This window comes from Tupaia chinensis, unplaced genomic scaffold (assembly GCF_000334495.1).
Source record: "Tupaia chinensis unplaced genomic scaffold, TupChi_1.0 Scaffold000008_1, whole genome shotgun sequence".
Lineage (NCBI taxonomy): Eukaryota > Metazoa > Chordata > Mammalia > Scandentia > Tupaiidae > Tupaia > Tupaia belangeri.
The window spans coordinates 1,014,653-1,030,450 of record NW_006159437.1 but is presented as its reverse complement, the minus strand read 5'-3'; the positions used below and the strand labels follow the sequence as shown (position 1 = coordinate 1,030,450).

The 15,798-nt window shown below is 36.1% G+C and overlaps 1 protein-coding gene across 1 annotated transcript in view; it reads right to left on the bottom strand.

The window, feature by feature from the left end:
• ADGB (androglobin) overlaps nt 1–15,798 on the bottom strand; it is a 189,075-nt gene that overhangs the window by 87,387 nt on the left and 85,890 nt on the right. Inside the window, 3 exon segments of the mRNA XM_027765632.1 lie at nt 4,165–4,294; nt 10,265–10,355; nt 14,703–14,877. Coding sequence (XP_027621433.1) covers nt 4,165–4,294; nt 10,265–10,355; nt 14,703–14,877 — 396 coding nt within the window.

Sequence of the window (15,798 nt, the reverse complement as noted above, 5' to 3'; positions counted from 1 at the left end):
TATGCCTAACTAACCAGTTCATGTCAACAACCTGCGACATTTTCCTTTTCCTTTTTTTTGGGGGGGGGGAGGTTTTTGCTATAGAGTATGTGCGCTCACCAGAAAGACAGAGAGAGACAGAAAGACACAAAGTGAGAAATCCTGCCCCCCTCCCCAGGGAGGATGATCACACCACAATCCCTTCTCCTCCATTCTCCTCTCAGGATCTTGGGCATGCAAGCACATGTGCCAGGTGTGAGTTTAAGCCATAACCCCAGGACCTAGACCAGCTCTAACGGATTGAACCACCAGACTAGCACCCACAGACAAGGCCTCCAAGCTAGCCTCCATAGACCCAAGATCCTGGCTTGTCCCTACAGCCACAGGCTCCAGACCAGCCCCTACAGACACAGGCTTCTTGATTGCCCCAGTACCAGGCTAGCCACAGGCTCCAGGCCAGTCTCCACAGATGCATGTTATAGTGAACCCAAGGTTCGGTCCTGCTTCTGTGGTCCTCTACTTCTTTGGGACCAGCAGTTAGCATAATGGCTATGTCGCTGGACTCCCATGTAGTTGACTGCTGTTCAAGTCCTGGACCAGGTGGATTAAACTCACGCTGGGCGCATGTGCGTGTGTGCGTCTGTGCCCAAGATCCCGAGAGGAGAACAGAGGAGAAGGGATTACGGCGTGGTCATCCCCTCTGGGGCGGGGGGGATTTCTCACTTTCTATCTCTCTGTCTCTCTGGTGTGTGCACGCTCCCTAGAGCAAAAACCTCTCCAAAAGAGGAGGAAAGACTCTACTTCTTCAAATGTGCAGTCATTAATATATCACCACAAACATCAAGAAAAATAAGAGAAATAGGATCCCACCAAAGAAACAGAAAAAGTAAAACAAAGCACTAGTAACCAACCTTATAGAAATGGAGATACACAATTTTCTTGCCAAATAATTCAAAACAAAGATTTTAAGAATATTCACTTAACTTCACGAAAATGTAAAAAAAAAATTCAACAAAATTAAGAAAAGAAGAATGACCAAAAACAAGATATTTAACAGAGAAATTAAAAACATAAGGAAGGTCAAAAGTCTCCACTAAGATGCAATCCAAACGAGACTGTATGGTATCAAGACAGATAATTCATAGTATAAAAGGATATAAATTGTTCATCCAGATCTTAAGGTCCAGCTGCAGTAGTACACACTACTTGATGCTGTTATTCAGTAGCCTAAGGCTGTATGGAAGGCCGGGGTTCAATTCCTGGTGCACTTTAAAAAGGTGGGCACTGTGACACATGCCTATATTCTCAGCTATTTGGGTAGCTTAGACAAGAGGATCATGACATAGAGAGAGCTTGTCAGAAAACAAAACAAAACACCAAATGTGGGGAGGACGGTTGGGTAAAAGTATAAACTTTTTATACGTGATTGAACTTAAGTTATTATGAGCTTAAAATTGTGTTATAACTATAAGATGTTTAATATAAGCCTGATAGTAATCACAAAGCAAAAATGTAGAACAGATACACAAATGATAAAATGCAAGGAATCAAAGCACAACTCTATAAAGAAAGCCACCTAATAATAGACAGTAAAAAGAGGAAAAAAGAAACAATATACAAAACAACCAAAAAATACGTAAATAATATTAATAAGTGTTTACCTTGAATATAAGTATATTAAATTCTCCATTGAAAAACGACAGAGTGGCTGGGTAGATTAAAAAACATAGCTGGGGGGAACCAGCAGTTAGTGTAATGGCTATGTTGCTGGACTCCCACGTAGTCGTACGTGTGTGCATCTGTGCCCAAGATCCCGAGAGGAGAACAGAGGAGAAGGGATTGTGGCGTGGTCATCCCCTCTGGGGCGGGGGGGATTTCTCACTTTCTATCTCTCTGTCTCTCTGGTGTGTGCACGCTCCCTAGAGCAAAAACCTCTCCAAAAAAGGAGGAAAGACTCTACTTCTTCAAATGTGCAGTCATTAATATATCACCACAAACATCAAGAAAAATAAGAGAAATAGGATCCCACCAAAGAAACAGAAAAAGTAAAACAAAGCACTAGTAACCAACCTTATAGAAATGGAGATACACAATTTTCTTGCCAAATAATTCAAAACAAAGATTTTAAGAATATTCACTTAACTTCATGAAAATGTAAAAAAAAAATTCAACAAAATTAAGAAAAGAAGAATGACCAAAAACAAGATATTTAACAGAGAAATTAAAAACATAAGGAAGGTCAAAAGTCTCCACTAAGATGCAATCCAAACGAGACTGTATGGTATCAAGACAGATAATTCATAGTATAAAAGGATATAAATTGTTCATCCAGATCTTAAGGTCCAGCTGCAGTAGTACACACTACTTGATGCTGTTATTCAGTAGCCTAAGGCTGTATGGAAGGCCGGGGTTCAATTCCTGGTGCACTTTAAAAAGGTGGGCACTGTGACACATGCCTATATTCTCAGCTATTTGGGTAGCTTAGACAAGAGGATCATGACATAGAGAGAGCTTGTCAGAAAACAAAACAAAACATCAAATGTGGGGAGGACGGTTGGGTAAAAGTATAAACTTTTTATACGTGATTGAACTTGTTATTATGAGCTTAAAATTGTGTTATAACTATAAGATGTTTAATATAAGCCTGATAGTAATCACAAAGCAAAAATGTAGAACAGATACACAAATGATAAAATGCAAGGAATCAAAGCACAACTCTATAAAGAAAGCCACCTAATAATAGACAGTAAAAAGAGGAAAAAAGAAACAATATACAAAACAACCAAAAAATACGTAAATAATATTAATAAGTGTTTACCTTGAATATAAGTATATTAAATTCTCCATTGAAAAATGACAGAGTGGCTGGGTAGATTAAAAAACATAGCTGGGGGGAACCAGCAGTTAGTGTAATGGCTATGTTGCTGGACTCCCACGTAGTCGACCGCGGTTCACGTCCCAGACCCGGTGGCTTAAAACTCATGCCGGGCGCGTGTGCGTACGTGCCCAAGATCCCGAGAGGAGAATAGAGGAGAAGGGATTGCAGCGTGACCATCCCCCCTGAGGGTGATTTCTCGCTTTCTGTCTCTATGTCTCTGTCTGTCTGGTGAGCACACACGGCCTATAGCAAAAATCTCTCAAAAAAAAAGAAAAAAAGAAAAAACATAGCTGGGACCAACAGGTCGCATGGAGGTTAAGGGACCTGGCAGCTTGAGAACCACACTGGGCACATGTGCATTAGTGTTTTAATTCCCAAAAGGAGAATGGAGGAGAAGGGACTGTGGCATGATCATTTCTCCTGAGGGGTGATTTCTCACTTTCCCGTTCTCCGTCTGTCTCTGGTGAGCACATGCACGCTAGGGCAAGAACCTGAAAAAAAATGTGATCATATGCTGCCTGGAAGAGACTCACTATAACTTTAAAGACACATAGAGACAGAAAGTGGAAAGCTGGAAAAAAGATATTCCATACAAATTAAAACCAAGAGAGAGAAAGGGGATTTAGGTGCACATCTCAGATAAAATGGAATTTAAATAAAAAATATTGTAAAATGAGATAAAGAAGGTCATAAAATAATGATAAAATGGTTAATTATTCAATAATATATAACACTTAAATATATATGTTTTGTATACCCAACCTTAGAACACCCAAATATGTAAAGAAGTGACAAATAAAGCCATATTTTCACTGTGCTTGATTTTTAAAAACTGTAATATTGGTTACTCAATAAATACTATCAGCCAGTGAAATGAGCAAACTGTGGAAAGCAGCATGGTGTGAAGATAAAAAAAAAGTAAGAGAAGAATTAATACAATAAATGTCAATTAAGATTATATAGCGATCATGCTAAGCTATATGTTGCTTATAAACACATAAATAATTAGAAAAATTAGAAAAGTATGGAGCTGATAAATGTTAAATTCTGAATGGCAGATAGGGAATATAACACAGAAGAGACACACAGAAAACTTCCACAACAGATGAATATTCCATTTTCTAAGTCATAGAAACATAAAGTACATATCTTCATAGTAATCTTAGTATAAAGAATGGCTCAATCAGTACTAGACGAGAGTTCAGATGACTGTTCTACATTGTTTCATTTGTATAAAGTAATTCACAATTTAGGGAAAAACTTCTACAATTAAGCCAAAAGGTCAATAGTGAGAGTAATATATTTACCTGAGATACAGTTCTTGTTATTTGACTCAAGTCTAGCTGACTAGTGGTTGTAGTTTCATCACTTTCAGGGACAGAAGGTAAACCAGATCTTGAAGACACTCCTTTTTTAGTAAAAGATTGTACATAATGCCTTATAGGAGAAAAAAAAAAGTCTACTGTTTTAATCTTTCATTTTAAGTTGCTAATACATAACTACAGCTTTGTCAAAGGGAGTTCTGGTTTTGTTCATTTTGATTATTTTCTTTCTTTCACAACTACTATGTATAAGAAATATATATTTTTACTTCGTGTTAAAACATTGAATCACTTTGTTCACTACTAAAGAAATATTTCATCTCAGTCAAAGTATCAGTGTAAAATTTTCCAGAACACAGCTATGGTGATCATCTCTGTATTTTTAAGAATTCTATGGGCTGGTTCTGTAGCACAATGATTTAGCACTGTGCACTAAAAGCTGAATTTTGTAAGACCAGCTATGGTTCAAATCCTAGCACTGGGGCTTGAAAAACATGTTAGGTTCATGTGTGTGCATGCCCCAAATCCTGATGGGATGTAGAAATCGAGGAAAAGGGATTGTAGTATTTTCATACCTCATTGGGGGGTGCTTTATCTTGGTCTCACTATCTCTTTTTCTCTCTAGTGAGTTCATGTACCCTCTGGCAATAAAAAGAAAATAGAAATTTGACATTTAGAATTGACTTAATTTTCAGAGTAGTGTATTTTAATGCATTTTACCATTACCAAGTAGCCTTTATCCCAGGGATGCAAGGATATTTTAACAATGCAAAACAATAACTGTAATACATTAAGAAGAAAAAAATGTTTAAGTGATCATAATAATTGATGCTGAAGAATAATTTCATAAAACACAACATCCCTTCATGAATAAGACTCTCCAGAAAAGAAACATAGAAGGTATATTCCTCAACACAATAAAAGCCATAAATGACATATCTATAGTCAACATCAGACCAAATAAGGAATAGCTGCAAGTTTTCCTACTAAAAATTATAACAAGACAAGGTGGTCTGATTTCTCCACTCCTCAATACATTACTGCATTTCCAGCCAATGCAGTCAGAGAGGAGAGGAAAATAAAATGCATTTTTTTTTTGAAAGAAGTTAAATTGTCCCTGTTTGCGGATGACATGATTACATAGAAAAGCTAAGAGAATTCATGGAACAACTCCTGGAAGTGATCAATTAATTCAGTAAAGTAACAGGATAAAAAATCAATATAGAAAAATCTATAGTGTTCTTAATACACTAACAATGAATATAGTGAGGTAAAATTGAAGGAAAAAACTCATTTAAAATAGCAAAACACACACACACACACACACACACACACACAAACTAGGAATAAGCCTAATCAAAGAGGCGAAAGACTTCCACAAGGATAACTATGAAAAACTGAAAAAAGAAATTGAATATGATACAAAAAATTAGAAAGACAATTCTTGTTCTTGGATAGGAATAATCAATATAATTAAAAGGTCAATAGTAGCTAAACTAATTTACAAAATCAATGTGATTCTGATTAAATTACCAGTGAGATTCTTCACAGAAATATAAAAGGCAATTATAAAATTTGTCTGGAATCATAAAAGACCCCATATCACAATAGTAATACTGTGCAGGAAAAATAAAATACAAGGCATCTCACCACATCTTAAGGCCTTAAAATATATTACAAATCTGTGTTAATCAAGATAGCACAGTCCTGGAAGGAAATGGACACACAGACCAATGGAACAGAATAAAGAATTTAGAAAAAAAAAAATCCCAGAACATACAGCCACCTAATTTTTGACACTGGGCACAAGGCAATCCAGTGGGGAAAAGAAAATCTTTTCAGAAAATGATGCTAGAACAACTGATATCTACCTGCATGGAAATGAAACTGGACCCCTATCTCTCACCATTAACAAAAATGAACTCAAAATGGAATAAAGACTTAAATGTAAAAGCTCAAACTATGAAACTACTTGTGGAAAATGAAGGAGAAACACTTGAAGACATTGGAGTAGGCAAAGATTTATTATATAAGACTCCTAGAGCTCAGGCAAGAATTCCAAATAAACAAGTAGGATTACATCAAGCTAAAAGTTTCTTCATAGTAATGGAAACAATAAGCAGAGTGAAGCAACAACCCACTGAATGGGAGAAAATATTTGTAAACTATGCTTCAGATAAGAGATTGATATCCAGAATGTATAGGGAATTCAAGCAGTCTAGTCACAATAAAAAAAAATGCATAATCCAATTCATAGATGGGCACATAAGTTGAGCAAACTCTCAAAGGAAGACATACAATGGCCAAAAAGTAATGAAAAAGTGTTTAATATCTCTTATCATAAAGAAAATGCAAGTCAAAGCTATCATTAGGTAATCATTTAGCCCATCAGAATCACTACATTCAAAAACACAAAGAACAACAGATGTTGGCAAGGCCATGGTGAAAAGAAACTCTACTGCACTATTGGTGGGAATGTAAATTAGTACAGTCATTGTGGAAAACAATATAGAGGTTCTTCAAATATTTGCAAATAGAACTACCATATAGCCCAGAATCCCACTCCTTGGTATTTACCCAAAGGCCAGGAAAACAACTGTTGGAAAGACACATAGAGATTCCTGTTTATCGCAGCATTAGTCACAATTACCAAGACTTGCAATCAAACTAAATGACAAATAACTGATGACCGTATCAAAAATATGTGACACAAATGCACTACAGAATACTACTCAGCCACAAACAGTGAGACTTTGTGATTCTACACAAAGTCAATGAATATAGAAGATGAACATTGTATATCTTTGTGCTCTCTCTCTCTCCATACACACACACACACACACACACACACACACACACATCTACAGTAGAAATGATCAAAAGGCATAGTAGTACAGAGGACAAATGTAGATACCAGAGACTGTATGAAGGGGGTAGGGTGTGGGTAAGGGATTAAGAAAAAAAAGGGAGGGGTTTTAACAGACAAGAATGTAAGGTTCTTTGTTGAAATAATGTATAATCCTTGGTTTTTTTATTACTCACTGCATGCATGCTTTGAGAAACCATACTGCACATCTTAAAGATGTAAAACAAATTAATTTAAGAAATGATAAAAACAAAACAAAGTAAAAAAAAGTAGATTTCTATTCAAAAATAAGTATCAGAGTAATGTGTCAGTGAAGCCAGGATCAGAGTCATACATCTAATTATGAGTCTTGTGCACTTAATTTATAATTAGGACACTCATACTTAAACTACCTGTGTATAATACTCCCACAGATTTCTAATATTACCCCAAACTAACAGTGCTATAGCTTGAATTTTATAGTCATACAAAAATCCATTTGTTATAGTATATATGTTTTAGGTAAGGTGTTTTTTGAAAATTAAATTATATGCATTTAAACTTTATAAACATTTCTTTCCAGTTAGTGTCCAGTAAAACTGAATTCCCCTCTAACTAAATCTTCCTGATATGCATGAAATTTCCACTAGAGGGTAGTAGAAACATGATTTTGAGGCTCCAATTCTAGGAAACAAGGCTATGAGCCAAGAATGGGCAAACCTGGCCTGTTGCTACAATAACAGTTTCAGTGATAGGAAGCTGTGAGAGCAGGTGCTTTCAAAGCTCACCACAAGAAGGACTTGCTTTTATGTTGACCTGAGAACTCTGACTGTACAGCAAAATGGAATAGAAGGGACATGTTTTTTATTCAGGATAAAATATCATTCATATATCTTCACATTTGGCTCTGTCAGATAAAATGAATATGCAAATTTGTTCATAACAGATCCAAGCAGTGACTAGATTAGTTGAATTCAATCAAGTAATGAAGTCACCTGTACCTGAGAATTAGTGTTTTATCCATCCTAATCAAGTAATAAAGCTGAAAGAAAGTACAAGAAAATCAAGTAAAGGAATAGCTCAGGGAATTCAGGTTATAAAACCAACACATTTGTGGCCCAAATTGGCATAAAGATTCTGAGAGGCTAGACATAACGATTTAAACCATGAAAACATTTGCCCTCGCAGTCTGCAGCTCCCTTTTGAACAACCTACAAAATCTGTGATTAGTATGCAAATTCAGTCAGCTGGGCGATAGGCAAAAATTATTTGGAATGGAGAAGTCATTGTCTTAAGTGTCTTGCTTTATTTTAGGTGCCAACATGGACTAGAGGATACCTAGATAGCCAGTGAAGCTTTATTTTTTAGTGTGTCTGTGATGGTATTTCTGAAGAAGATTGTCATATGAGTCCACAGACTGAGTGGTGAAGATCTGCTCTTAACACAGTCAGGCACAATTAGCTGGAGAGCTGAATAGAGCAAAAGGCAGAGGAAATGTGAAATAACTCTTTCTTGGACCTGGGATACCCTTCTTCTCCTCAGCTTGGACAACAGAACTTTAGGTTCTCTGGCCTTGGGTCTCTGGGACTTGTGTTAGCAACACTCTTACTCCCACTCCAGGTTTTCAGTCCTGTGGCCTTGGACTGATAGTTACACTCTTGACTTTCCAAGTTCTGAGGACTTTGCACTTGGACAGAGCCACACTGCTGACTTCCTGGGTTCCCCAGCTTGCTGACAGTCAGTCATGGGATTTAGCCTCCATAACGGTGTGAACCAATTCCTCTAATAAGTTCTCTCTCCTATCTATCTATCTATATCTGTCTATTCATCCATCCATCTGTCCAGCCTATTGATTCTATAACATCTCGCCAAAGCAGTAAAACAGACAGTAAAAATATAAGGAGGGAAAAGGAGGACATTTTTCTATATAATATATCATTTTTCTATATATATTTGTTTCACAAATATTTTTATATATTTTTTCAGAATCTTCATTGATTACATTAAGTAAGTTTTTGCCTCATAAAAACAGGAGTGCCCTTCATAATAAATACTTCATATTCCCCTGATTTTTTATTTATACATAACTGGGATTGAAGGGCACATTCAATTTTTTAAAAAATTTTATATAATAATAAAGGCCATTCAAAGTAGGCTTCATTTGAATTGATTCAAAATTTATCTTAAAGTAAGTATTTATTATTATAAAAGAGAATCTAAGAAATATTATTTAACCACTGCGTTAACACAAATTTTAGTATATTTGTCATCAAAGTATAAACTTCTATTTATAAAATAAAATTGATTCAAATATTTTAATTATCATATTAAGACATCTAAATTCAATGAGCCTTTTTCATAGAACAAAGTACGTTCAATCTAGTTAAATAAATTGATTGGCTTTTTGCATTTTCGTTTATAAATGGAAATATAGGTCAATAATAGAACTAATAGAAACTAAAAATAATATAATACTATTATAATGAAATGTTACACTTATAGGCAGGTCACTTATTCATTCCCTTTAACATTCAGAAAAAAAATATACAATGATTAAAATTATCCACTTAAAATATTTGACAATTGAGAACTTAAAATACGACCAACACAAATAAGGAATTTTAGGTTTTAATTTTATATAATAATAATCAACTTAAAATTAAATTACATAGCCACATGTACTACTTGTAGTTTCTTTTCAGCTTTTACAGTACTAGTAGTTTATCAGTGCTTAATATTGTCTGCCTCAGATAGCCTTGCCTCCTCCAAATGTGCCTTTTATTTGCTGGCTGCGATAAAAAACACAAATTTTTTAGGATTAGTTGATGCGGATGCTTATATATTTATGATGAAGACCTCAAGGGTTCTTTAGACTCTGAGTCAATACTATAACACAGTACCTTGGATATAGCATGTAACTTCAATGACTTCTTCAGAGGTTTCATTTCCCAATTAGCCACACTGGGAGTTAGGGCTTTTCACATACAAAGTTTGGGGAAACACAAACGTTCAGTTCATAATATTTACACATTAAAAAGTGAATTGGTAATTAAATGAATTAATCACACACGACAAAAGGTCAAGGAAATGTCCTTGAGTATGTTTTCAATATATATTCGTCATTTTCTTAAATTAAGATACTTCAAAATGCTCCCATTTAGTGTTATTTTTAACCACACACATCACAGGATACTCTTCGTTAATAAGATGTATTCATGTGAAAGAACATTATATACTTACGCTTCTGTTGGAATTGTAAATGAAGTCAATCTATAGTTCAGAAATGGACTTGAAATCTCAAGAAACTGCTCAGGCTTCTTTAAAATTGTTCCTAAAAAGTAGCAGGTTGGAATTGTGATGTACATTTTTTTTTTCGTCTTCCAGGATTGCATGCAGAATTGAGCACTTAATGCAGTACTGATTAGATTAACTATTTATCCAGCTAATTTCAATAGAGTTAAATAGAAATGTACAAAGATAGGTAAAATTGTTTATTGAAAGAATTTATAGATCTTGGATTAGATTACTTTTGTCTCATTCTCATTTGCTTTCCATATTACAAATTAAGCCTCAAGGGAGAAAGTTGTCAATGTCATAAATAGTTATTACATGGAATTCCTGCTATTTCAAGTACAGAGGTAACTTTCTTTAAAAGCTTCTTACAGGGTTCTGGCAGGCAGTGTGGTGGTTAAGGCGGCTGGACTCCCACATGACTGACCGTTGTTCAAGTCTCGGACTTGAAAGTTGTTTTCCCACTTTCCTTCTCTCTCTCTGTCTCCAACTTCAGGGAGATGGAGAGACAGAGAGAGAAATAGAGAAGGAAAGTGACCTCCCTGATCACTATCAAAATAATGGTAATGAATAAAATTAAATGAAATAATCCTTTAAAAACAAAAAAATGCTTCTTACTGGGATCAGTGAATAGTGTAATAATTATGTCATTGGACTCCTACATGACTGACTGCAGTTCAGATCCCGGACATGTGGTTTGAAGTTCATGCCTGGTGCATGTGTGTGTGTGTCCAAAATCCTGAGAGGAGAATGGAGGAAGATGGGATTGCAGCGTGGCCATCTACCTTGGGGAGTGATTTCTTGCTTTCTGTCTCTCTTTCTCTGTCTCTCCAGCAAGCATAAGCACCTTATAGCAAAATTATCTCTAAAAACAAAAAATAAATAATTAAAAATGTTTCTTTTCATAAAAAAATTAACCTTTGTTGACTTCCTCAGCACAACTACTTAGAACATGAAGAGAAAATGTGAACTAATTGGGAGCAGCAGTTAGTGTAATGGCTATGTCTCTGGACTCCCATGTAGTCGACCATGGTTCGCGTCCCAGACCCAGTGGCTTAAACTCACACCAGGCACATGTGCATGCGTGCCCAAGATTCCGAGAGGAGAATGGAGGAGAAGGGATTGTGGCGTGGCCATTCCCTCTGGGGGGTGATTTCTCGCTTTCTATCTCTTTGTCTCTCTCTGTCTGTCTGGCGAGTGCACGCGCCCTATGGCAAAAATCTCTTCAAAAAAAGAAAAAGAAAATGTGAACTAATGTATGAAAATAGTAGTGGAAGAACAGAAAATGTTTTAGAGGTCAATGTAGAAAAAAAAGTGGCAGTGGAGAGATCCTTGACTACTCCTCTAGGAGTCTGAAGTTGACCTAGAAGTAAAAAGTTCTCAATACATGGGGGGCAAGGCATATACATTACTCTGGTGAACACGGAAATGAACCGTGTTAGAGATGACTGTCAGGAAAAACACTGAGGATGTCTTTATACATTTTCTCTGGTAGTTCTGTACTATCCTCTAAAATGATCCTCCTTTCCATTTTCGGTTCATCTTCACTTACAATATTAAGAGAAGATTAATATTGAGAGAAGAAAGACAACATTTTGGTGACTCTCTATGTGGGACACCACCATCACCATGTTGGGTTTGCATTCTCATTTATTAAAAGTGGTAACTTACATAGAATTACAGGACACTTGGTAGCAAAATCAGGAAATCAGTATGTTTAATATTCTTTCCTTCAGCTACTCCTTGATTCTCTGAATGAAGAAGTGTTTCAAGTGGCTCAATGTATTAAATTAAATTCAGGATTTAAAAATAAAATATTTTAAGTTTCATGTGAACGTTAGTTCCAGGAAAGACAATAAAATAAGAAAGGAGGAAAAAAGAAAGGAAGGAAGGAAGGAAAGGAGGGAGGAAGGTCAGAAAGGAGGGACACTGCAAAGTTCTTATAACCCAAAACATCAGAAGTGCTTTGTTAGCACCAACATCCCATTGCAAAACCTCAAGGAATGTACGGAAACTACTATGTAAATAATTAAGTGGAAAGGAAGAAGGTAGTGGGACCTACATAAGAAGTGAAACAACCATTTCGCCTCTCCATCCAATCTAGACATTCCTTTGTTATTTTCTGGCAAGGGTAGCACATGCTGTGCTAGAGAACTCTTTGTTACTCACTGCACTGGTTGTGTCAATGTAGGCAAAAAGCAAATGTGAGGAAAATTGTATTGTTAATAATTATTTATATATTCTTTAAAACTCCATTTGTTTTTTTATTAATTTTATTTTTTCATTCATTTTATTTATTAATTTATTTTAATTTGATCAGAAAGACACAGAGAAAGAGCGAGGAAAAGTGAGAAAGCAAGCCACCAGGTCTGAGACTTGAACCGTGTTTGGCCACGTGGGAATCCAGCGCCCTTATCCACCAAGCCACTTACCGGCCCCAATTGTTTATATTTTTAGAAGAGTTATTTTATTTAAATTTATTTATTTATTCTACCTTAATTTGACCAGAGAGGGACAGAATGATTGAGAGAGAGAGAGACAAAGAGAGAAAGAGAGAGAGAGAGAAAGCAAGCCGCCATGTCCAGGACACGATCCACAGTCGACCGTGTGGGAGTCCAGGACCCTTAACCATCATATCACCTGCCAGCCCCTGTTATTTATATATTTTTAATGTGTGTATTATAGTAGAAAGAAGAAGGCAAGGAATAGATAAATATCCCATTCTACGTGGCTATTGGCATTCTAGGATCCTGAGTATCACTGAGATTTATGTATTACACTGAATCAGGTAAGGTCTCTTGCCTCTTGCAGTCAAGTTTCAGCAGCACTTTAAGTGATAGTAAGAGACATAGCAGTTCAAAGGCTATCACCAGCAGGAAGCCAAGTTTCATGGGACCAAATACATTAAACACATTAATAAGCTTAGCAATAATCCCTCTGGTAAAAGGCACTATGAACATTCACTGTGGCTTTGCCTTCATGGTTCAGTCAGGTGCCAGACCTCCAACTGCAGTCTCTGATACTATAACCTGCAGAACATGATGTACTATTACTTAATTAGTAGAACTAAAAATTAATGAGGTATTAGGAAAAAATGCAAATGCAAGAAAATGAGGACAAAAACAATTTAAAATCTGTCTTTGAACAAAAAGCTAACTGAAACTTTTTAGAATGAGAATGTATATTTTTAGCATATACACAAGCACATAGTCACACATATAATCAACGGTAGTGCAATTCTTCATCATTCACCACTAAAAGCGCACATGCTAAAATAGCTGTGGGAAGGCTCTACATGTAGAATAAGCATATGTGAGTTATGAGTTACCATGCTATGCTTTTTAAATTACTAGTATTTATTTTAACCCCTTTCCTCCATGTTCATGCTTTTACTTTAAAATTGATTTTTCATTTGTGGTCTCATTCATTTCTTCTCTTGCCATCTTGGTCCCTTTTCTATTCACACTTGGTGCTAATGAAAAATGCAGTAAGAATGGAGACTTAGAGAGAACAATAAATTCAAAGGAGTAAAGAATTAGACATGGACTGTGAAGAATTTAGCAATAAACTGTGTGAAAATAAGAATAAAGTATTAATCATCTCTTTCCTGCCTTCAGCCCATGGGAACCTATTTATCTGGCCTTTCCTAAGTGGTCAAATGATAGTATTAACACAGGAACCAGCTCAGGACAGAAGTTCTACCCCTCTAAAAGTTCTAAGTATAAATCAGTAATTTGAAGATTATATTCTATAGGGTACTCTATAGTAATTTTTATATTATAAATTCACTTCAGTGGTTTAATATATGGTATTTAATTTCCTGTATTATTTGCTATAAGCCACTTTTTAGATTGTATCACACTAATAACAATGCCATCAGTCAAAGAATGAGCTTGATAATATGGGTAATTAAGACATGAACCAAACTGACTTCTGTGACTGAAGAATTAATCCTTTAAAGATTTAAATTTGGACATGAGATTACATGAATGTCCCAGCCATGGTGGCGTGCATTGTGAAGACTGCTACATGACTTAGGACCACATGGGAGACCTGTTTTGATTCCCATTCCAATTTAAGGTTGAGTACAAAGGCACCTGTATGTAATCATTTACTCAGGAATACTGATGCTCAAAGCTGGCCTGGAAAACATAGCAAGACCTTGTCTACAAAAGACCCAGGTGTGGTTATATGTGCCAGGGAGACTCAAGTAGGAGGATTGTAACATGGAACAACCCCACCTTAAAAAATAAATAAATAAAAGTAGATGCAAAGTGCAATGTTGCATGGTTTACCTTGACATAAATCTTTGACCACTAAAGAAACTATTGAACCTTTATATAGCAAAAGGTTAATCAAACAATTTTTAAGACAATCTGGTGCATACTTTGAGCTTCATCTGTTATAACAGGTTCTTTTTTTTGACGAATGCGCTTCCAGGGAGGTGTGGCAGGTGGTTTTGGTGGTGCCACAAGAGGACAAGATCTACTTCTAGTCACCAGCACGGGATGACTACAAATGTGGGAAAGCCCATATTCTCTAAGTTTCTCAGCAGAATCTGCCTAGAAGATGGAAAGCAGAATCAAAAGAATCCTTGCAATTACCTTCAACCCCTTAAACAATGCTTTGTCAACATAAAAATACCATATATCATCACTACAATGCTGCAGAGGTAATAAAGAAAAAATAACCACCCATATTTCTACCTCCCTCAATATAAGCACCATTATCATTTGTATTGCTTTACATCTTTTTACTTTTCTAGGGCCCATTTCCATATTTACAAAGTGAGAAATTAGAATAGAAGACACTTATTTTTTCTTGGAGAGGTTTTTGCTATAAGGCACGTGTGCTCACCAGACAGAGACAGAGAGACAGAAAGCAGGAAATCACCCCCCAAGGGGGATGGCCATGCCGCAATCCCTTCTCCTCCATTCTCCTCTCGAGATTTTGGGCACGCATGCACATGCGCCCGGCATGAGTTTAAGCCACCGGGTCTGGGACTTGAACCGTGGTCAACTACATGGGAGTCCAGCGACATGGCCATTACACTAACTGCTGGTCCCAATAGAAGACACTTTTGAGTTCTAAACACTTATAAGGTTCTGTGAGGTTACAAAAATTGTAGCACATCAGTTTTGGTACAAAATTAATTAATCAGCCATTGTGTTTATAGGCTCAAGTGTTAACACCAGTGCTAGTGTACTAAATATGTATATACAATTACATGTAAAGTTTGTTTTAATAACTATAAATTGCTATCTAGTGTTCAAACAAATCCAGTCTTATTTCTTTTCAAGAAGTGACAAGCAAGTAGTTGTCTTATCTGTGGTTTATACCCTCACATTTTTCTTCTTTCTTTCTTTTTTTTTTTTTTTTGTTTTTTTGAGTGGTTTTTGCTATAGGGCATGTGCACTCACCAGAAAAACAGAGAGAGACGAAGAGATAGGGAGTAAGAAATCACTCTCAAGGAGAAATGGTCA